The 23,994-nt window shown below is 45.1% G+C and overlaps 1 protein-coding gene across 5 annotated transcripts in view; it reads right to left on the reverse strand.

Annotated features, from left to right (window-relative positions):
- The window catches only part of LOC119167581 (actinia tenebrosa protease inhibitors), a 139,442-nt gene that overhangs the window by 89,419 nt on the left and 26,029 nt on the right, over positions 1-23,994 (reverse strand). Inside the window, exon 1 of one of the 5 annotated variants that reach the window (XM_075866094.1) lies at positions 1,927-2,079. The exons of the other annotated variants lie outside the window; for them this stretch is intronic. Coding sequence (XP_075722209.1) covers positions 1,927-1,969 — 43 coding nt within the window. The 5' untranslated portion in view covers positions 1,970-2,079. Of the gene's footprint in view, positions 1-1,926; positions 2,080-23,994 lie in introns of those variants that run through there. 5 annotated transcript variants of the gene reach the window in all.

Consider the following 23,994-nt stretch of genomic DNA (forward strand, 5'->3'; position numbering starts at 1 on the left):
TGCACCTTGGCAGAAGGGTTGAGCTTCAGCAAAAGCCTTCTGACTATCAGGTGCACCCCAACAGTTTTTTTGTCTGTCAGCATAAAATTTGGGGCGTTTAAGGCAGACTATTGGTTCGGAATAGCAAACTCAGCAGTAGTTCGTGACCTTTGTTACGATAACAAAATAAAAATGGCTCAAAGATAAAATTAATATTGTGATCAGTGCGACGCACGTACCAGCTTAACATCAGGTGCCTGCGGAGCAACTTCACTGCTTTTTGGTTGGAATATTTAATAGATTTGAACGATTGCCTATGAGTAAGGTAAGCTCCTGTGACTTCAAAATCACCCGCGAATTATTCGGGGGCTACATGGCATAAACCATAATGAGGCTTTAAAACCCAATTTTTTTTTACTTCACGAAAGTGAAAGATTTGGCCTCAAGCTTATTGCCTGAACATTTGAGAACATCGCCAATGGTACAAATGAGGTACATGACAATAAAAACGCTATATTTCATGAATGCTAAGGTTTCATAGGAGCATCACCTGTATGGGGCAACGCAAAATGGTAACTACACTGGAGAACGATCAAGGTTGTTTGAGCATTCTAATGAGAGAATTGAAGGCGCATACTACCTACACTAAAAGAATAAGTTCATATTTCATAGTCTTTAAAGAGAAAAAATACCAGGCCTTCGTGCAATGCTGAACACAGTCACAGCGAAAGCTAAAAAAGCACCATTTCTGGAGCCTATTCGAAACTCTCAATGAGCTACTAATACAGGTCCACTTTATCACTACTCAGTCGATTACATGGCTGATGACAATGAAGAATTATGGCTGAGCCCTTTGAAAATGGTTGGAAGCAATCAGCAACCCACTCGTATTGTGTGACGCCTGGTGTGAGCCGGATTGTTATTTTATGCTTATACCACATTATATTGCGTATGCTAGTGCTCTTCCTTGCCGACATAACACTGGCATTTGGTTTTTGCGCACTAGATTTTCGAGCACCAGCATGATCAGTGGCAGAATGTTGGGCTGGTACAGACAGAACTTAGGTTCAAACCACCTTCCACACCGGATTTATTCTCTTTTAGTTTTTCGTCTTATTTTGTGAAATTTCGGTTACGGAGACCAGGAGAAGTGATGGCAGCAGCGGTTGTGGCGGCGGCGGTGGACAGCTAAAGGCTTCCATGTTGGGATCTAATACCAGCTTTTGCCGTAAAGAGGGGTCCAACTGTAACCAGCATTTACCCGCATTTCTCGATAAGCAGTTAGAGGCATCTTGTGTATCTAGATTTCGCAAACACTTCAGAACTGATTTCCAGAGAGGTACAGGTACACAGTAAAAGAAAAGCTTTTGTTTGGGGAATAATAACAGTGTTTCCAAGCAGAGGTGACAGGGCCCCACCGGTTCAAGCCTTTTCACATTCCTGTCGTATCATCCAAGCTCTATAGGTTGACCAGAAACCACTAGAAACAATTTTGAAGGCGACACTCACCATCGTGTATCGCAAAACGGCAGCGTGGGGACGATGGAAGAATTTGCGATGAACAAATTCGTGACATTGACACACTTAATTTAAAAAAAATCGTAAGGGTTGCTTGCTTATGTTTCCACAAGTGGCTTTGTCTTTCTCAAGGCTTGACTTCTCTTCCGCAAGGCTAGTTTTAGCCTTTAGGAAGACAAGTCCACTTCTCGAAATGTCACCTCTAGAAAGACAACACCTGTTTGCGGATATTTCAATTACCACGCTTGATAATAATTTAGTGCAAATGCACAGCAACCTATCCTGACATTTGGCCACTCTCCTTATACGTGAACTAGGTACACTTACATGTCGGCTTCAAAAAAAAAGTGGGAAAGAAGCTCAAACGACTGAAAACTTCACTCCGCACTTTTTACATGCAGCGCAAGCGAAACTTTTTGGAACACATACCTAGTGCAGTACTGAGGAAGGCTAGAAGAATGTAGAAATTCATGTTGCCCTTAGCGTTCAAACGACTGCGTCACCTGCTTTTTGAAGAATTCTTTTATAGTGTGAGGTAACTGTATCAGGAAATTCCCAGTACACTATCTCGGGGAACATATTTCACCAGTAAATGGCATTATCCGATTGCTGCCTGAAACAATGGAAAAAGATAGTGTGGGTAGAATCATCACTGTGCTGTCAGAACGTCTAAACACAACGATATCGAGGAAACAACTGTAGCCACCAGATCACACAGGACGCTCCCTGTCGTAGCTATATAGATTTGATTCACAGCAGAATCCTTGGAAACTTACTTCACTTTTATGTGGTCAGGTGAACAAAACGGTCACATGCGAAGGTTTCAGCAGGAAAAGTATTGACAGAAAAATAGTAACTGGTTATTGAATAGAGAAGCGCAACAGAAATGTAGACATTCGTATGATTGGTACCTTTTTTGTAAGAATTGTAACATGCTATGGTATGAGTGGGCCCGTTCACAATAAACATTTTTTCTGCACTGCTTCTGTTACCTGCAGTCCTTATTTTTCTGCTCCCTTCCAGTCTTCGTTACGTATAGTACTAATCTCGGCGTAGATTATAATGTGAATTACAAATGTTTGCAGCTAAGTTACAAGATTAATTAGACGCAAGGGAAACCTCAATATCAACGGGCTACTGAGAATTTGGCGGCCGTTCACACCAAAACTTACTCACAAACATTCTAATGCATTTATTTGCGGGACTTTCTAGCCTTCATGAAAAAACCAGATTTCTAAAATTTACGTGCTTTTTAGACAGGTACATTATATGAAGCGTTCTGGTGTAGTGTAAGTTGCATATTCACTGTGCAGTTTAGAAAGACATATTAGAAAGCGGTAATGGGGCAAATAATCAGCACTCGCGCAAATAAAGGCTTACCTGTTTATTTTGGTATAACTTACGCCCAGCAAGCACATTAACGAAAGTAAAAACAAGTTGATTTGATTGATATGTGCGGTTTAACGTCCCAAAACACCCATATGATCCTGAGAGACGCCATAGTGGCGGGCTCAGGAAATTTCGACCACCTGAGGTTCTTTACCGTGCACCCAAATATGAGCACATAAGCGTACAACATTCCCGCTTCCATCTGTAAAAACAAGTTCCGACAAAAGCATATTGCTGTGGGTGTCCACGGTCATTGGCCTGTTTTATGCATGCGTTTCCAGATATTCATACGTAATCCCTGGTGCTCCGCTATATACCTTCTCGAATGAACTTCTTCGCACGCATTTCGAGCAAAAAGTGAACAGACAGTGCGCAAGTGGAGGGAGTTTCTCACAATTAACTACTTCAAGCCTCAACGCACATGAAAATTTTAAGCACGGATGGACGTTCTGAATAAGAAAAAACCAAAAAGGACCGTTTATTCAATTTTTAGTACAGATTCGTCACGCGTGGCGAACGTGTGAGATGCACATTCCTTTCTTTGCGAATATTTCAGTTCTTAAGTGCTGGAATTTCCGAAATCACCGAATGATAAAGAAACCATAAAATGAAAGCGTTACTACTGTGTCATTTACTAGCTGCATTTACTACCTACCAGAAAGTAGTCGCAGAAAGTTGATAAATGTGCTTGTATGGTGGTTTTAATCTTGTAACTTAGATGTACACATTCGTAATTTACATTGAATCGTACTCCAAGAATAATACCAGCACAGGCAATGAATGTTTAGTTAGTGATATATCGATGAAATCATTGTAAAGGGCCGAGTACATGCTTTCTCAGCGTGAAGCAGTAAACAGAGGGAGGCATGCTGCTAAGCTCCTAACCACGGGCAAAGTATGCGGCACCCCTGACCAAAAGTCACGGCACTGCACACACGCACACATGACCACGTGTTACATGCTGATGCTATTTCTAAAATCCGAATCAACTAAGTAACCTATATATGTTCAATAAACAAATCGTTGAAACTGAGCATTGGAGCATTTTTTGTTGTTGTTGACAAAACAAGACATTATCTCCACATTGCATTCTTTTTCACAATGCTTTGACATACTCAATGAGGTTATGGGATCAGAACCAACCCTAAAATTACGAACTCACCGTAAGCTTTCTTCACATATACTACAGTGAGGGAATATTCAGCGGTACCTCGTAAACTTACGGTTTAAAACAGGCACGTTGTCGGCATGACCAACACCCCAGTGGGTGCTGTTCGCGTGCTGCTCAGCAACATGCAGACACCAATAGCTCGAAGCGTCTTGAAACTTCCAGACACCATCACTCCAGTTATAGCCATCCTTCAGAAGTCTGTTGCTTAAGAACATGGTAAGCATCACTATGGATCCACCATCGACAAGCCTTTGGGTCCATGGGAACTGGCATGCAGGTTGCGTAGTGCAACACCAAGTGCACCGCTCCAAAGTCACTGAACTGACTCACCGTCTGTGGTGTCAAGCGCTGTGCTGGCGCTACGCCAACGGCAGCAATGACTTTTTATGTTTCACATAAAAAACAGCACCAATAACGAGGGACAATAAAAGAAGGAGAGAGACAGCAGCACTGTCTGTCTCCTTCTTTTCTTGTCCCTCGTTATTGGCGCTGTTTTTTATGTGAATCACGTCATACCAACTCGCCCAAGCAACCACGTTAGTGACTTTTATGTCTTCTATAGGCTTTATTTCCCTTACCCCCTTCCCCCGTGCAGCGTAGTCTAGCAGGGCTCAATATCGTAATCAGCGTGACTACGTTCACTAAAAGGCAAAAGCCTCTCCCATGTTGCGTCAATCACCCTGGTCCTGTGATTTCTGCTGCCAAGTTGCACCTGTGAACTTCTTATCTAATATGCCCACTCAATTCTCTGTATCCCTCTCACGCGTTTGCCTTCTTGAATACACTCACTTACCCTTAATTCTCATCGCTTATCCTGCTTGTGGGGTACGTGCCCAAGCGTTGCAAATTTCTTCTTGATTTCAGTGATTACACCATTAACCTCCGTTTGTACCCAGACTCCCTCTGCTCTCCACATACCTCTCGAGCTTACACTATTCATTTTTGCTTTCTATCGCTCACTGCACCACTATGAATTCCATTTGAAGCCTCTTTGTAAGCCTCCAGGTTTCAGTTCCTTAGGTATATACCGGTAAGATGCATCTGTTATAGACCTTCCTATTGAGCGATAGTGGTATACTACCGCTTGATTTGAGATTGCTTGTCCAATGCTCCATCCCACGTTGCTTCTTCTAATTATTTCACAGTTATGGTTCGGCTCCGCGGTTACTACCTGTCCTAAGTAGGCCTATTCCTTTGAAAATCCCAGCGTCTCCCCAACTATCGCAAAGCGCTGCTCTCTGCCAAAATTGCTGCATGTATCTTTAGTTTCATGCCGATTCATTTTAGGCCTACTCTTCTGCTCGTCAGATCAAATTCAGTAATCGTGACTGGTGATTTGCCCCCTAAGATACTCCTCCATGCATTGCCGATGGTGAACCGCAAGTTACTCAGGTAATTTGAGTGCATGTCTAAATGTTTCTAAGAATGTCTTCAAACCAGCTCGCCGAACTTTTCATATTATTACTCATGTACTTTTTATTAGCTCTTGTCCCCAACTCTACCAGTCTACACAGCCCTGAAAACGTCCCTTAAACATGTCGTGAATGCCATTAAAGAGATGGTGCTTCCCTGCCTTACAGCTTTATATATAAGAATTCTGTCTTTTTTTTTTCTTTCTGCAAGACTATAAGCTACTGTGCATCCACTGTAGATTTTTTGCAGTGTATTTATGTAGGGTTCATCAGTGCCCTGATTCTGTGGTGCCTGCATCTCTGCTAATTTCTCAATTGAGTCAAATGCGTTCTCGTAGTCTAGGAAGGCTCTGTATATAGATTTGTTGTATTTCGTGCATTTCTCTATCACCAGATTGATAGGATGACTACGGTATATTGGTATGTAGACTGTGAAAAGTTTGCTTCATACTTTGGTAGACTGAACTGTAATGACTTCGAAATTTGGTTAGCTATTATTTTTTCAAATATGCTGTAGAAAATGAGCAGTATTCTCTTCAGCCTGTAATTTTTTGAAGTCTTTGTAGTGCCGTTTCCTACGAATTAGGATAATGTTGATCTTTCTCCAAAATTATGGTACCATTTTTACCAAGACACACTTTGTTCATTTCACATCTGTTCAGTTTATGACATTAAAGGCCCACCTTTCTTGGAGGGGCATTACATAAAGGGTGGGGTTGTATTTGGGTTAACAAACGCAATGAACGTGATTTTAAGGCTGGTGCACACCGGCGACTAGCAGCGGTTGCGCGACCATTTGCGACTGGCGACGAAAAAGCGACTGATGTTCCCACCGGCAGAGGCTTCATGCGAGCGACCAGAAGTCGCAATACCGGAGAGTCACGTCCAGATCTCGTTATCAGTGAGAACTCCGGAGACCGGCGCCGATCAGCTGATCACCGCCAGCTGAGTGAGTGAAGCAAACAGAGCACGCCGCAATTCTTGTTTTTATCCGTTCTCGCCAGCGCAACGAAAAAATTGAGCATCGCTGATTGGTTCTAGCAGCTTTGCGACCGCAGTGGCGCGACTGAAAAATTGGTCAGGAAGCGACAAGCCAAAGCCGTCGCTTTGCGACCGTTTGGGACCGTTCGCCACTATTTGTGACCAGTCGTAAATGGTCGCGTGACCACTGCTAGTCGTCGGTGTGCACAGTCTTTAGTGTTGAAGCTGGTCAATAATACAATCTTGAAAGGCAGATGACGAGGCGATAGTGACGATGTCCCGAGGAAGGCCAATCCAGTCCCTGTTTTCTCGAAAAAATAAGGATGCAGAAGAAGCACTACTGCGAGATGGTGGGTGGGCAACCTGAAACGGATGACTATTTCGATGAGGTACAGGTGTTGCAGCTGTTATATAGGGTGATTGGTTGAGTGAGGAATGAAATAATTTGTGCTAAAGCATGAGAGTGGCAGTGCTGAGACGCACAGAAAGGGGTGGTAGTCAAGATTTTGCTTTAAAAGATAAAATACTGATATCGTTTGAGTAGGATGAGTGACTGAATCTGGCGGCACGCTTCAGCACAACTTCTAATGCATTGATTTGGTACGCTTGCTGTGGGCTTGATACAAATGATGCATATTCTGATTTTGGTCTGATGAGTGATTTATACGCAAGTAATTTAACATGAGGTGAGGCAAGTGGGAAATGGCGCTTAAGGAAACCTAGGGCTTCATTGGATGCTGATACTATATTAGCTATATGGGTGCGCCATCATAAGTCGTACTATTAGGTGATTTCAAGATATTTATAAGTTGCTACCGAATCAGTTAGGTTATGAACGATGCAATACTGGAAATTATATGGGCTGTGACGAGAGGAAAACAGACACCAGTTTTCGTTTGGAAATATTAAGGGTCGTGTATTACACCAAATGAAAACGCTGTTGTTGTTGTTTTTTCTGGGTGATCATGCGGGTTAATCATAGTGGGATAAATGTCACAGTAATCGGCGAACTTTTGAGTGCTGCAGGTTATATGATCGAGCAAGTCATTCATATATATTACGAAAGGAGGAGACCAAGGACAGATTCTTGAGGAACGCCTCATGTGACTGAGAGAGAGATAGATGAGCGTTAACAGAGACAGATTGTGAACGATTAGTGAGAAATTGCTCAATCTATTGAAGAATGTTAGGGTGTAGATGAACCTGTGAAAGTTTTAGCAAAAGGTGTTGGTGAGGAACTTCGTCAATGGCTTTAGCATAGTCTAAAAAGATTACATTGGCTTGCATATTATGGTCAAGGTTAGTGTGCAAGTCGTAAAGAAAGAGCGCTAATTGGGTTTCACAGAATAGACCTTTTCTAAATACGTTTTGTGATGCATGGAACAAGTTACAGGAGTCTAAAAAACTTACTATTTGAGAGAAGATGGCGTGTTTGACAATTTCGCAGGGTAGCCTAGTTAATCAACTGGGGTGGTAGTTCATAGGTGAGTCTCTGTTTCCTGATTTGTACACTGGGACGACCTTCCCCATTTTCCAGTCATCTGGAATGACTCCTGAACTTAGTGACTGTGAAAAAAAGTCAAACGCAAATATGCGGCACAAATTGATTCAATATTCTTCAGCAGTTTAAATATAATTGAATGTATACAAGCTGATGATGAAGTTTCATGTTGTTATTACCGATGTGACGCCTTCTTCCAGAAACGTGATAGCTGGCCCGGATTCTTCGATGTTGACTTACGGCGATTGTAAAGGGCGTCAAGCTCTTTAGCAAACACAGATGAAAATGAGCTGTTAAATAATTCCCCACACTCGTGGTCTCTGCTTGGTTCTTGTGCATCATGGATGGATGGAAACAACTTTATTTATACGTCCTGTACAGGGTGTAGCCACCTGCCTGGCTAATCCCACGTTGGGACTGGGAGGTCAAGCCCCCTAGCCCTGTCATGGGCGTACTGGACAGCCAAAACTGGGGGGATATGGTCGTGATACTTTATCATTCCTGTAAACCGTTCCCGGGAAATGCCACGGCCAAGCGACCCACATTCCCAGAGCATATGATCAAGCGTGCATACTTCTTTCTTACATGCCTTGCAAACAACATCCATATCTTTTATATCGTACCATTCTTTTACCTGTGCCGGTGAGTAATGAGACTGTGTCTGTAATTGTCTAAGTGTGACCGCTTGTGCTCTGTTTAGTCTACTGTGAGTGAGGGGGTGCAAACTCTCTCCTCCCCAGGTAGTAATGTTTAGTAATTCCACTATATGTCATGGTCGTATCCCGTTGTAGATTTTTGAATCCAGCAGAATCAACGCTACGTGTAAAATCGTCCCGGTCCGTAAGTTCGCGGGCAACGCTGTCGGCCGATTCATTTGGATTCATGGGAATGTCATCGAGTGATCCAAGGTGCGCTGGGAACCAATATATGTAATGTGCATCAATGGCCTGTTTACTATAAATAATTCGAACTGCTTGTGGTGTGATCCTGCCCCTGCTGAAGGCTCTGATGGCTGGTTTTGAGTCACTGAATATCTCAGTGTATTGATCATCCGTCAGGGCCAACGCGATAGCATCCTGTTCGGCGACTTCTGGTTTGGAAGTGTAAACTTTGGCGCAGTTGGTACACCTGCCCTGGTGGTCAACTACTACGCGGCGAACTTATTTCGGTCTTTATATGAGGCTGAGTCGACAAAGCAAGCCCCGCTGCCTCCTTTATCATACTTCTTTAATAAAACCTTAGCCCGGGCTACCCTTCTGGCAACGTTGAAGGTTGGGTGCATATTTCTTGGCAACGGGGCAATGACGATGCTCTAAGCAAAGTCCTGTTGTATCTTGGTGTACGTCTCCTGGTCTATGACAGGATTGATCATGATTCTATCGAGGATCGATCTCCCCGTGCAAGTGGTAGAGAGTCTTGCTATTTGTGACCTTTCTTGAGCCTCCGCTATTTCTCTAGTCGTGTTGTGTACCCCTAACTTGAGCAATTTTTTAGTACTGCTTGTGCATCATTAGTGAGCGAGATATCGTGGGTGTGCTTTGGTTTCAAAACTTGCCAAAATCAACGGTGGTTACTGATGAGTAGATGTGGGAAGTCATAGTGTTAAAATGAATGCTTGGCGTTCTGTATCTCGGCCATATAGAGTTTTTCCTATTCAGTATGTTTTTCCCAGCTGATTGGGGTTTCACGGCGTCTGGCCAAACGAAACAATCGCTTTCTTTTAAATGCGAAGCATCCCTTTGCGAACTTCAGTGACTTTGAGCGTATCTATCTATCTATCTATCTATCTATCTATCTACCTATCTATCTATCTATTTATCTATCTATCCGCCTAGGACTTCTAGCTCTCCTGGCCGTTTCGAGTAGGGTATCGATACCAAACTTGGTATGGCACAACATGACTGTATGAAGAACATATTTGACTAGCCATGACGTGAAAATCATGGTATGTATGTCATGAACGTCATGATTTACATTTCACGGCCCTGCAGCTCTAGCGGTGGTTTCGTTCACGTAGCATGTTTCAAAGCTGGTATGGTAGGACATGATTGCATGGTGAAGACAAGTGACAGACCGTAACATGAAAATCAAGACATGCGTGTCATGTACCAACATGACTACATGCCACGCTTATGATGCCCTCACAGCCATTTGGCTAGTGTCACATATACGAAATTTAGTACTATGGTTCTTGAATGGATGACAAACGTATATGACTGGTGCAAACATGATAATCATGAGATGCGTGTCATGTAAGAACATGACTACATGCCACGCTCATGATGCACTGGTGGCCGCCGTGTCGCTAGCTTCACTTATACCGAATTTGGTATTACGGGACGTGAATGGATGAGGAAGCTATGGTACTGGTGCAAACATGATAAACATGAGGTTGTGTCATGTCACAACATGACTACATGCTACGCTCATGTGTCGCTCGCGGCCGTTTCGATAGCTTCACATTACCAAACTCGGTATTACGCGACACGAATGGATGACATTCGTACATGACACATCCAAACATGATAATCACAACATGCATGTCATGTAACATGACTCAATGCCCCACACATGATGCGCTCGTGGCCGTTTCGCTATATAGCTTCACATATGTAAAATTTGGTATTACGTCGCGCCAATGAATTTCGAAGGTATGCGACTGGTGCAAACATGATAATCATCAGATGCGTGTCACGTGGGAACATCACTACATGCCACAGTCAAGGCGCGAATACATATCGACGTGATGCGGTGCGCATGCTCGCCGGCGTTCATTTTGTATCGTCACGCCGGCGTTGCCACGCCAGACACTTGTCCTGCCGTATACTCGCAGGCGCGCGCTTTGCTGCGTTACTGTGACGCATGCGCGTTTCAGCTCGTCCGGCGTCCCTCCATCGCGAAAAGATGAAGACGCAGTGTTGTCTGAGTAACGCACACCGGCATGAATTTCGCGCTGGTTGCCGTCGTGCCACGCCGATTGTGGTGGTGGTGGTAAAAAACATTTATTTCAGAAAAAGTCTTCTAGAGAGTGCCGACGTGGCCCATCGGCGTGCTAGAGTGGCCAGACCCTATTCCGGGACGCCAGTGGAGCTGGAAGCTGCCCGTGCGCGCTCCACCAAGGAGCGTTGCGCAGCCAAGGTAGAGCAGCCGAGCAGGTGCTCCTCCCAAGCCTCTCTAGTTGGGATAGGAAAAGGGGATGAAAAAAAATGCCCGCAGCTTCCCTCGGCGGAACACTGAGGAGGATGCGGAGCATATAATTGGTTAACAGGGTGTTAAAGTGCGACTTACTTGGGTCGATGGCTAAATTGGTTAACGTGGTTGTGAAATGGGGTGTTAAATTGCGACTTACTTGGGTCGATGGCTAAATTGGTTAACGTGGTTGTAGGAGGGGGTGTTAAATGAGTGAACACGTACACACGTATGCGAAAGGGCGGCGCTGGTCGAAGGGACGTCGATCATTGTGTTTGTGGATTCGTTGGAATTCATTTCACCGCGACCTTGGACGTCGACGCGCCGTACAAACCAACCGACGAGCGGCAACTGAGCAAGCGAGCGCCGACCTTGAGTATATATACAGCGCGACGGCACATGCACTGTCAGCTGTCGAATGTTCGAGAAGGGGGAGAAGCGCAACGGCGCATGCGCGCGCGTCAGCTGCCGATGTTCTCGAAGCGCGACGGCGCCTGCGCGCGCGTCAGCTGCCGATGTTCTCGAAGCGTGACGGCGCATGCGCGCTACATTATACAGCTAGCGAATGTTCGTGAAGAGGAGAAGCGCACGCGGTGTGTAGAGGAGGAAGGGTGCACAGATGGTGGAGGAGTGAAGCGCGCGCGGTGTGTAGAGGAGGAAGGGATGCACAGATGGTGGAAGAAGGAGGAGGAAGCTTGCGGACGGCGCCGCACTACAAGCCTCGAGTATTAGATGCTCCGCATCTAAAAGGGACGGGATTAACTGGGCACAATGCTACGACGTGATATGTGTCGGCGAGGACATGACAGGTCGAGCAGGTGCCATTGATTTCCGGCAAAAAGTGCCTGGCGACCGCCAGACTGATAAAGGTGTTAGTCTGCAGGCGGCGTAGCAGTTGTTCGTCCGCTTTCTCCAAACCGCGTGCGGGGTCCGGGTAGAGGCGGCGCGAAGCCCGGTAATAAGCCGAAATTCCGCGAAAGCGCGTCAGGTTGGTATTGCCAGATTCCGTCTCGGGACATGGAGGGGCAACGGCCCGGACAGGAGAAGCACGGCCAGCGGCATTTGCCGCCTCGTTGCCGGGCAGGCCCGAGTGGCCTGGAGTCCAGACTATACGAATGGGATGAGGGTTAAAGGGCCAAGAGGCTGCCTGTAGTAGGCTAGCCGCCAGTGGGGCAATGGAACCCTGAAGGTACTGAGAACAGGCCGAGCGCGAGTTTGTCAGGATGGTGCGTGAGGCAGGGTGAGAGGCGGCCAAAGCTATGGCAACCTCTTCAGCGTGCGTTACTGTGTCTGCTCGAAAGGAGAGGCCATCGACGTGTTTGCCCTCTGTAATCACGGCAGCCGTGAAGTGACCCGAGGGGGAAGGCCCGAGACGTCCACGTAGAAAACACCAGGACGATCGGAGTGTCGCGTATGAAGGGCCGCGGCGCGTGCTAGTCTACGGCCAGGGTGGAGGTAGGGGTTCATATTACGGGGTAGAGGTTCCACCCATAGCTTTTGACGCCAGAGCTCTGGTACCGGCTGCAGAGGGTCTTGGTCAGATATCGGGTTAAGGCCAAGTCTGTGTAGAAGACAGCGCCCTGAAGGCGTCTGCGACAGTCGATTGATTTTGTCAACGCGATGAGCTTCGCGCATCTCTGCAAAGGTGTTGTGTACCCCCACAGCCGCGAATCGGCTGTTGGAAGTTGCAATAGGTAGGTCCAGAGCGCGTTTGTATACAGTACGAAGATGGACGCCCAGCTGGTGCTCGTGTGACCAGGGGACGCGACTGGTCACAAACGCGTGGGCCAATCAGAGGGACTGAGACCCGCGAAGGCCGCCGCGCTTGGTAGACACTCACCGTATCATGCGGCTCACCTGCTCGCTGGTGCGTCTGAGGCCTGCTATTGTGCCCTTTGGATCCAAGGCGATGGACGCTGGTCGCGCCTGGCGTCAGACTGTATAGAGTGCTCGCGTTTTGCTGACGTAGCGTCGCTATGCCCAGCGTGCGTGCGTGTCAACGCTACATTGAAGTATATTGGGTCCTTCATGATGCACTCGCGGCCGTTTTGCTAGCTCCACATATGACAAATTTGGTGTTACGTGACGTCAATGGATGACGAAATATATGACTGGCGCAAACAAGATAATCCTGACACGCGTGTCATGTGAGAACATGACAACATACCACGCTAATAGCTTGCTCACGGCCGTTTCGCTAGCTTTACATATACTAAATTTGGTATCACGTGACGTGAATAGACGACGAAAGTAAACGACACATTCAAACATGATAATGACACGGAAGTCATGTACGGAATCGTTTACCTCCACCTTGTAACGTTGTGCTGATCTTAAAATGACATATCAAGCTTCTTATTCGTGCTTCGCGTATCATTGATTCTCAATGTACGTGAGATCTGCCAGTTTTTTTTATTTTATAGTTACTTCAAATTTACAGAAAACCATGTCTTTTTGTTATAAATGCGAAAGATAACCCTCGGAATGAACATACAATGAGTACATTTATTTATTATTGAAGATTGACCAGTTTTCATGTATTCTGCGAATTTGAAAGACATATTTGTATTCCAAAAAAGATTGTGTTAAGGCATTCATTATTTGCATCGTAGTTGCCCATATAGTAAAGGCATATTGTTTTGGCAGATACAAAGCTTTGGAGCAGAAATGAATCAGAATTAGGCACGTATGATTTTATGGTCGCGAATTTCTGGCAGGCAACTGATAGATGCAAGGTTCTCAGGACTCTTGGTTAGTATTAGGTGTAGTGTGTTTGCTGTTTCTTGTGTAAAACGTGTTGGTTCAATGACTAAATAACTAAACTGAAATTTCCACATACGTCAATGAGGGTTTAGCCTCAGCTTGACACGTTAATGAGAAAAGGCCTAGAACATGCCATTCGATGTCCACGTAATTAATGTCACCAAAAAGAAGGATGCGAGCGTTTGTGTAAGCGTCAACGTCTTATCTTAAGCTATTTTTCATGTGTCTGCAAAAGCCTGGATTAGTATGGGGTGGTCTATAACAAGCGCCGAGGAGGACTGTTATAGGAGGAGCGTGACAAATGAGCCATAATGATTCAATGTCTGGTGTGACGTGTACCACAGAACATGTTATATCTTGGTGAATTGAGATAAGAACGCTACCGCCTCGAGCACCTTTTCGGTCGCAACGATAAACACGGCATTCTGGTGTGTCGGTGAAGATTTCAGAATCTCAAACGCTATCGCTCAACCAAGTTTCAGTTGGCGCCAGTATGTTCCTCCCGGATGACGAGATTATATTTTATAGAAGTTCTCGCTATGGAAAAAAACTACAGATGTCTGTAAATATCAGACAAAACGATAGGGGTTTCAGAAGTGCCGTTTTGATATGTGAAGTGTAACGTCCCAAAACCACCATATGATTATGAGAGACTCCGTAGTGGAGGGCTCCGGAAATTTCGACCACCTGGGGTTCTTTAACGTGCACCCAAATCTGAGCACACGGCCTACAAATTTTCCGCCTCTATCTGAAATGCAGCCGCCGCAGCAGGGATTCGAACCCGTGACCTGCGGGTCAGCAGCCGAGTACCTTAGGCACTAGACCACCACGACGGGGCTTTCAGAAGTGCCGTACGTTGTCGATTTGTGGGTGTGCGGGAACCGATCAATTGCTATGTGATTGCTTTAGCTGTGCTAGACGTCTCGTCAAAAATATAACCTTTATTACTGATGTGCAGGTTTTTATACAGCAAAGAAAATCTAAATGAGTTCGCCTTAAGGAATGCAAATAATTATTTTCGTGTGTGTCGTACGGAAAGCGAAAAGTCCTCGCCAATACTAATGTTAGTATTTCTTATTTTTCGGCAGTTGCATAAGCTTGAGTTCCTGATTTTGTAACACGCAAGCTCGACAATTATGGGGACACTTTTGCCCGGCCTAGGCGATGACCTCTTGCGAAAGCGCGAGGTGCTATAATTACTAGTTTTGTTATGGCAGAAGTCAGTGATTATTTTTTTTCTCAATCCTTCTATGTATCGCTGTCGGTAGGGTCAGGAATGCCTTAGAAGATCAGGTTATTTCGACACAATAGGTTTTCTGCATCGTCTAGGCAGTCCTCTGGTTCTTCGATCTTGTGAGACATCCTACATGTGTCTGTGCGCATATTCTCATTGTCGTTTCAGATAGAAATAAGCGCCTGGTAGTGAGCCTCTTGTTCGGCCATTCGCTCGCATAAATGTTTTAAGGTTGTAATAATCGTGCTTAGCTGAGAATTAAGGCTCTGTTCTTCGGCACTGACTTTAGACTGGCCTGTGGCAACTTTATGAAGTTCTGTCAGCATGGCGCTGTTACCACTAGGACCAAGGTTAGTTTCAATATCGCTGATATCACGAGCAACAAATATATAACGGAAACACACTCGGTGGCAATGACAACACCATGGCCTCGGGAACTGCACCAAGACGTAATTGCTAGATGTTTTTGCAAACATCAAGTAGGCTCTACTAACCTGCATTGCAAATATTAGCGGGTTAGATGGCTGCGTTGAGATGCAGTCACAGAGCCCACAGAGTGGCACCAGTGATAGGTGTGCTTTTATATGCGACGAGGCTGTTGTCATCGATGATGGTGTGGTGTTCTATGATGCGTTAGGTACCGGTAGCCACTGCTTCCTTGGCGGCACGGTCATGGTCATCTCGGGCTAACCGCTCACGAGCGATGGGTGGCAGCATCCTGGCGCCACTGCGGATTACCGCAGTGCGCACTCCGGTGAAGATTCGCGCCGAGGTCAGCCGTAGCTGGCTCATACGGACGATTGTATCCCTCGCAAAGATTACCGGGTTAAATGGGTGTGCTGAGGCGCAGTCACTGAACCCACGGGACAAATTTTTTACGTTGGCAAATTTTTTTACCACAATTTCTCACAATTTTAGCAAGTCTGATGTTACGTTATCCTCACCGGCAACTTTGCCTCTGAGCATTACGTTTTTTTTTATTGCCCCTGTCCTTACTGGTGGACTATCAAGTTCCTCTGGGCTATTACTGCTTCTTACGACATTATCCTGGTTCTCTGGCACGCTGTACAGATCACTGTAGAACTCCTCCATCACCTCAGGTATCCTATCCTTATTAGTCGACACCTTACCTTCCTTGTTCTTGAATGCGTACATCCAATTTTTCTCGACGTACAGTTTTGTAGCGTTGTGAATTCATTCGTCTTTAGAGAATGCTCAATCTATTCATGTTATACCTTCCGATGTCGGCTTTTTAACGCCTGTCGAAGGACTTGTAAAGCTGCACAAGCTCTATTTTGTTCGTTTCATTTCTGGCGTTCATGGTTCGGCGTTTCATAATGAAGTTTCTGTATCTTCGGATAGCTTGCCAGTGTCCTGTCTAATAACTGTCTCTCCAGCATCCATTGCGTACTCCTTAATCATATTAGTGAGATCACCACTCACTGTGGTAACACTAACATCAGTACGTTTTTTTTCTTGATTAGAGCGGCGCATCCACTCTTATGCGGAACTCTGAATCCCTGTAATTTCCCTCCAAGCGCTACCTAATTAATTGGCTTTTTGCGCATCTATTTCTGTCTTTCCTTTCTCAAGTCAAGACAATTTCGACACCTTACCACACATGATCACTTCATCGAATATTGCCAGCTACTTCCACATCCCGTAAAACCAGGCTGATCTGCCTAGTTAAGCTCAATGGTTAACCTCTCTGCCTTTCTTTCATCCCTATTCACTCTCTCTCTGCCTTGTTAATTCGACCCTTTTAATTAGGAAAACAAATCATCGGACGGGTTGCAAATTGCTGGCAAGCGCATTCATTGTTCAATGGCATCACACTTTCGTGAATTTGGGCACGTTTGACCGCAGCCGCTTCAGTTCAGGTGATTCTCGGAGCCCCACGAGCACAATGCGCTGCAAATAAGCGGCGCATAAGAGCGATAATAGCATTCGCATACATCAGAAACAAGGTGCCAATGTCGACATGACTATCTTCACCCATTAGTGACGGAAAGGGTTGCTTTTGAGTGAACTTGAAAAGAAGCCAGTTATCCAGCTAAACGTAGCCATAATAGCCTTACCAGCTCAAGACGGAGGCGTGCGCATTAGCTAAACCGATGAAAAAGCTTCAATACAATATATTTTTTCTGCAAACAGTGAATTGAGTTGCTACTGAGTGCGGGAGTTTTCATGTTTGAGGGTAGTCGAAAGTTATGGCCCCAACTGTAAGTTTTTGTTGCTAAACAGGGTCGCAAGGTTGCCTATAGGCGCAAAGTGGCCAACAACGTCAACTCTGGTTCCTGTAGCGCTAGAAGATATGGTTCAGTGTCACAGAAACAAACGTGGTATTTGAATTCTGTTTTTTTATTTGAAACTGCCTTTTAGAGTTCACGTTATACTATAGGGATTCTTCAAATTTTCATTTAACTTCTTTTAAACGCGCCAGATTTTTACGACTTTTCACACTACCGCGAAATGTAGCCCAGTTTCAGTTTCTGGATGTGACTGTTGAATTTAAAAAAATACCACTTACAGCACTCATGCATTTATACAAGATCATGAGAACACGCTAATACGCTTATGCTCGAAAAAAACAACAAAATGGTGTGAATAAAAGTGCACAAAAACCAGAAAAAACTTGAGTGGCACGGCAAGCTCCAATGGGAGCAATAGAGCAACTTTTTTTACCGTATAGAAATATTGAAAACTTAGTGACAGAGCTATCTTAAGCAAACATTTGAGCCTCAATAGTAACGCGGGTGCCATCAAAAGGGTGAAACGCCCAAATTCGGGTTTTTCTGAGCAATGACACAACAAAGAAACTTATGTATACGTATACGTTTTTATTTTCACGTTAGAGTATCTGGCTGTCTCATAGCTATATTTGTGGTTTAATGTCCAAGAACCATGTCCGAGAATGCCGTATTTGAGGGCCCCAAAATATTCGGCCACACGGTTTTCTTTAACATGCATTGACATCTCAGAGCAGACCGGCCTTTAGCATTTTGCGTCCATCCGAATGCGAACGCCACGGCCGGCATCCAATCCAAGACGTTCGTATCAACAGCCGAGCACCGAGAGAGAGAGAGAGAAGAAAAAATATCAGAAAGGCAGGGAGGTGAACTAGACTAAGTCCAGTTTGCTACCCTGCACGAGGGAGAGGGAAAAGAGGAAGAAAAAGAGAGAAAGTGGAGGAAGAGATACACATTGCACATAACACACACCCCGCACACACAGTACATGTTTCACAGGCGCTCGCACAGTGATGTTGCCCTAAAGAATTGTAGGAGGGCTCGTGTGGCTTTCTGGGCTGAAAAACGTGAAGGCGATGCTCCTAAGATCTTCTCCAGGGTAAATGTTCGATCATCCAGCCTCCTTAAGGCACACTGGAGTGCTATTGTCCAGACTTCTTCAAAGTCTGACTTTGGACGATAGCACGGAACATTGTCGAGAGTTTCTACAATATGGCAGTTATCACAGTTGGGGGAGTCAGCCATACCAATGCGATAAATTAATGAATTGTTGAAGGCAACGCCGACCCACAACCGACACAGCATTTTAGCGTACCATCGCGAAGTCTTTGATGGCAGCTGTAATTGGAATAACGAAGCGAGGTTCTGTGGGCGTCGAGTAAAGTTCAGTTGAAGATTCCAATGCATAAGTGTGGTAATGTATGTGATATGGCGAACTTCTTTTGCGGCATCGACCCTTCACAGGGTGAGCAGTGTGGGTGCTCCATCGTGGGCACTACAGGCAGTGTTGTCGGCGAGGTGGTTAGCACCGATCCTACAGTGACCAGGCAGCCATTGAAAGATTAAGGCATGTCCTTTGTTAGTGGCGCGATGACAGATTTCATTGATTTGAGATACCATCTCATGGTAGTTCCCGTGTCGTAGACTTCGCATACATTGAAGGGCCGCCTTGGAGTCACAAAAGATAGCTCAATTAGCATGAAATTCTCGCATAACAAATCTAATTGCGGCTAGAAGGGCGGTGAGCTCGGAGCCCGTAGATTTTGTGACGTGTGAGGTCTTGAACTTGATGGTGATTGACCAAGATGAGATCACAACAGCGCCCGTCGAACTTCCCGAGACTGAACTGTCCATATAAATATCAGTTTGGTTTTAATATGATATATGCAAAAGGTCCAATGACATCTACTTGAGGGCTGCAGATGGCAAGGTAGCCTTTTGGTTATCCCCGGCATTTTAAGGTGTACAGGGGGTCTTTTCAGGCATCACTCCGGGCATAGCGGTATGGTTGCGGGTGAGAATCTCCAGGAGATGGAATTCTGGTTAGCCGCCACCACTCTCGAGAGCTCTGCCTTTGGTCTTTCCAGTAGCATGCTAGCAAGGTGGAGGTTATGCAGTCTTTATATATGGCGAATATGCGCCTGGAGTGTGTCGACAGTTACATAGGTTGTAATCACGTGGTCTTTCGCAATGGCAATAGTTGTGACCATGTTATAGCACACCTAGGAAATTCCAATCATGTGCGAAGAACTTGACCTTAAATTCTTTGCAGGACCCGGATGTTGGTTTTTTCGACATTTGAAAGCACCGTTGTGATATACCGAAAATACCCCAAGAAGAGCACTCTGTACAGTTCGAGCATTGCTGACATGGATGTTCCCCAAGTTTAGCGGCGAGAAATTTCATCACATGGGTGATAGGATCCATCGTGAACTTTCTTACAGCGCAACACCAGAAAAAATACAGGACAGCAAAGGAGTAGAACAGAAAGAAAAGACGGCGCTGGCACACGCACACGGCAATCATAGCTGCCAGGCAAGCCCGAGGCAGCGCCGTCGTTTCTTTCTGTTCTACTCCTTCGCTGTCCTGTATTTTTTCTGGTGTTGCGCTGTAAGAAAGTTCACGATGGATCCTAACCAACTGGCCCGACTTACCGTCTTACATGGGTGATAGAGCTGAGTCTCTTCTTCAAGTGCGCGATGTGAGCACTCCACAAAATATCTCTGCCAAAAATGGTGTCCAGAAATCGTTTACATCTCGTATACAAAATTTCGGCATACTTTATGGAAACGGGATACCAGAATATCGCCTTGCGAGTGAAGAACTAAGGCGAATTTCTCGAGGCAAATTCTCGGCCCCTGTGCCCCGAGATACTTTGACGTTGTTGTCGCTGCTTTTTCGAGCTTTGTCCGGACCTGGGGTGGCGTCACTTCTGAAGCCCAGATGCAGATGTCATTGGCGTACACAGAAAGGTTGACTGTGGTACAACTCAGGCAAGTCCAACAATCGTGAGGTTAAACAAAGTTGAACAAAGGCTGAGAACCCCAACCTGTGGGATGCCACGAGATGTTTAATTGTCTGTGGTGCGGCCTTTTGCAGTGTGCATGAAGAAGGATCTCTTCAATAAGTAGCTTAAAATTCATTTAAACATTTCTCCATCCATTAAAATAGTTGCTAAGGCATCGAATAACGTCGTGCATTATGTGGTCGTATGCCCTTTTCACGTCGAGGAACATAGCAACAAATATGCGCTTGAGGGACTTCTGTTGTTGGACACAGGTGACAAGGTCGATGACATTGCCTATAGAAGAACAGCCTCTTCGAAAACCAGCCATAGCCTTTGGATATATATTGTAGCGCTCAAGGTATACTCGAGGCGCGTGAGGACTATTCTTTTTATTACTTTTCCAACACAGCTGGACGGCGCAAGAGGTCGTAATGTGAGGTCAAGCGGTGATTTTTCAGGCTTGAAGATTGGTACCAAGCACCGAAACCTTGCATTGTTTCACAAAGGTGGACAGCTGCCTGTTTGACGAACTTACCTCGCCTTACTTCTGTTCCTGTGTCATTTTTAACATTGAGCAGTTTGATGCGTAATAAATAAACGCTAAAATAAAACAATGAGTCGGAATGTGGATAAACTAGACTTTTAAGTATCAGGTGTAGTTGATTGATATGGTGTATATGGCACAAGGGCCAGTGGTGGCGAAAGGGTGCCAGGCCAAGGTATGGGATATCATCAGTCGTGTATGAGGTGGCTAAAAAAGTGCCTAACGTTCGTACTAGAGGTGCGTAGAATATGTCATTGTTCAAATCATGCAAATGACGCGAATTATGTGAGATGATAATCAATGAGCAGTGCTTGCTGTACAACAATAGACTGTGTGGGTATACTACGAGAGTCTCACGAACACCCTTGAAACCAAGGGCCCGGATGTACGTGCTTTTTTTTCAATGAAACTACCACAGCATGGGCCTCTCTTGGGTGCCATGCTTACGGACCGCCTGTGTAGATGACGTAAAAACTTCGAAGTTCAAGTTTTCATGTCATTTACAGAAGTTTCATGTCACGTACATGAAATTTTCACGTCATCTACATGGCTGACAATATTGAGGTTCTAAGTTCTTCTAAACATTCTAAAATACATTCATACTTGAAAAATGTACCCTTGGCTTGGAACAATTACTTGATTTACCGTTCATATGGCTCTCAATAGCAGGAAACTTTCAAGTCGATATGATGAAACCTGACGTCACGGTTTTGAAAGTGTATTTTTCATAATTTGATGACGTTGATTCGACTTAATTTTCGAAAACTTGCTATGTTAAGTCTATGGTCCCGTCAGAGGACAATGTGCTTCATATAATACTCATCAGTGGTGGTGTATTACCCAAGAGATGCAGTCAAAGTGCATAAAGTCATGTTGGATGGCGCGAAATATACAATGTGGCGCCGATACCCACATTTTCTATTATAGCGCGTTTCCTCGCCTGCCAGGCCTCTTCTCGTGAAAACCAGTGGTGATTTTGGTATCATTAAAAGCTATTCACTAATAAGAGGAAAATGCAGGATACTTTAAACACTAAAAGAGAAAGTTCCTTGAGAAACTGAGGAAGCGTATTTTTATCAATAGATCTGGCGAGACTTTTGTTGCGAGGTCCTTCATGACGCTGCATCTCACTGGAATAGAATACCTGAGCGCCAGCCATTAAGTCTATTCTTATTTTTCGTTTGTATCGCGACCATGCTAATATTTGCCCTGCTACACATGTAAATGTTTTTTCAATAAAATTCATCTGATAGTTGACGCTATGATCTTGTGGTTATTTCTTCATCTCTGCTCTTTTGTGGTAAATTCTAATAGATGCTAAACTGAATCGCCAAGCAAGCTTCTCTTCACAAGTTATAAATCATTAGGCAGATTTTTCTTGAAGCTGCACGCCGAATTATATTCGTTCATATAACATAATAATGGACCAGCTTCGTTTCGGTGTGGGCATTTTCAGCTTGTTAAGTTCGCACAAGATCACTCGTGCAGCTATGAATGATATAAGCGGACGTCAGGACGTACAGCAAGAAAAGCCAGCAGCGCGTTCGTCCCGTGCTTGCCACCATGCTGGTAATTTCCATTTCGACGCTCCATCTTTGCAGATTCACCGTGCGTTACGAGGTAGTAGGCAGTTGTAGTTTCAAGTACGTATGGTCTTCACGTACGCAAGCGTGAAAAGTCTGCGTACGTTGCGTGAGCGCCGCTTCTGAAACGCTTTTGGTCTTAATTGTTACAGCTTTAACTCGGTCCCGCCTAATTAATAAGGCCTTAGGTAGCACACACCTAATTAGAAAAGCCCTGAATGCTTGGCGTTACTTCAATAGTTCTTTTATGGTTTCCTCATAATTAGCGTCGTCTTCATCGTGATGCTTTTATTAGCCCGGCCTTAACATGAAACGTATCAATTAGCCTCATATTATTTCGCAGGTAAGGACTGTTTTCTTTTGATACCACTCGGCATAACAAAAAGCATAACAGCTCTGCCGTGATACAGCGCTAAGTAAAGTTCGATTCAATTTGTGGGGTTTAACGTCCCAAAACCACCATATGATTATGAGAGACGCCGTAGTGGAGGGCTCCGGAAATTTAGACCACCTGGTGTTCTTTAACGTGCACCCAAATCTGAGCACACGGGCCTACGACATTTCCGCCTCCATCGGAAATGCAGCCGCCACAGCCGGGATTTGAACCCGCGACCTGCGGGTCAGCAGCCGAGTACCTTAGCCACTAGACCACCGCGGCGGGGCGCTAAGTAAAGTGTATATTGTATATTTTCTGCCTTGTATTGATTACTACATTATGGGCTTTCGAGTTGGTGGCTTGCGTGGCCCGCAAGCCTCCATGCAAGCTTTTTCGGTCTTGAAGTTGTTCAGGTTGGTGCCACAGCCACTCCAGGTAAACGTACGGCACGATTTTCTTGCGGGGTTATAGTAGAACCTTTCGATAGCATACTCGCAACGACCTCTGAAGGGTAGCCGTTCACAAACAGGTCCGGTTAAACCTGAAAGTAAAAGCAACAAGCACCTTGACGCAATCTCTAGGAAAGGCCTTGTAGAAAAAGTATCCACAACCCGTATCCTAATTTTGGCCAAACGTAACAATTGCTTACGCGCGTCTTTCGTGGTGGTATCAGCACAGCGACCGTATATGTAAGAGGCCCTAGTTATTCCTCTACGTGTTTTTTTTTTATCTAGCTTTCCCGCCAACAGGCCACTACCTCCACTTGCATCTTTCGCGTACCTGACGACATTTGCATTGTTCGTTCTAACAAGGCATCCTGTAAACTAGTACTCAAACGTAGACACTCAAGGATAGGCTCATAGTGAGCTAAAATTAGGAAGAACTATCCGTAGGATTTGGAGATAAAAACATCTCGCCGAATCCAAACACTTCTACGATAATCTGAGTAAAATCTTACACCTAAAAATCTTACAAGCATGACGCTTAGTTCAGATTTGCTTCTTGCTGGAGGATGCTGCTACGTGCAGGCACCACGCTCGATTGTCTCATAACATTACTCAGCGAACCACACTCGCCCACATGAATTTAAACGGGAGC

Source organism: Rhipicephalus microplus, chromosome 6 (genome assembly GCF_043290135.1).
Source record: "Rhipicephalus microplus isolate Deutch F79 chromosome 6, USDA_Rmic, whole genome shotgun sequence".
In the NCBI taxonomy this organism is placed as follows: Eukaryota; Metazoa; Arthropoda; class Arachnida; order Ixodida; family Ixodidae; genus Rhipicephalus; species Rhipicephalus microplus.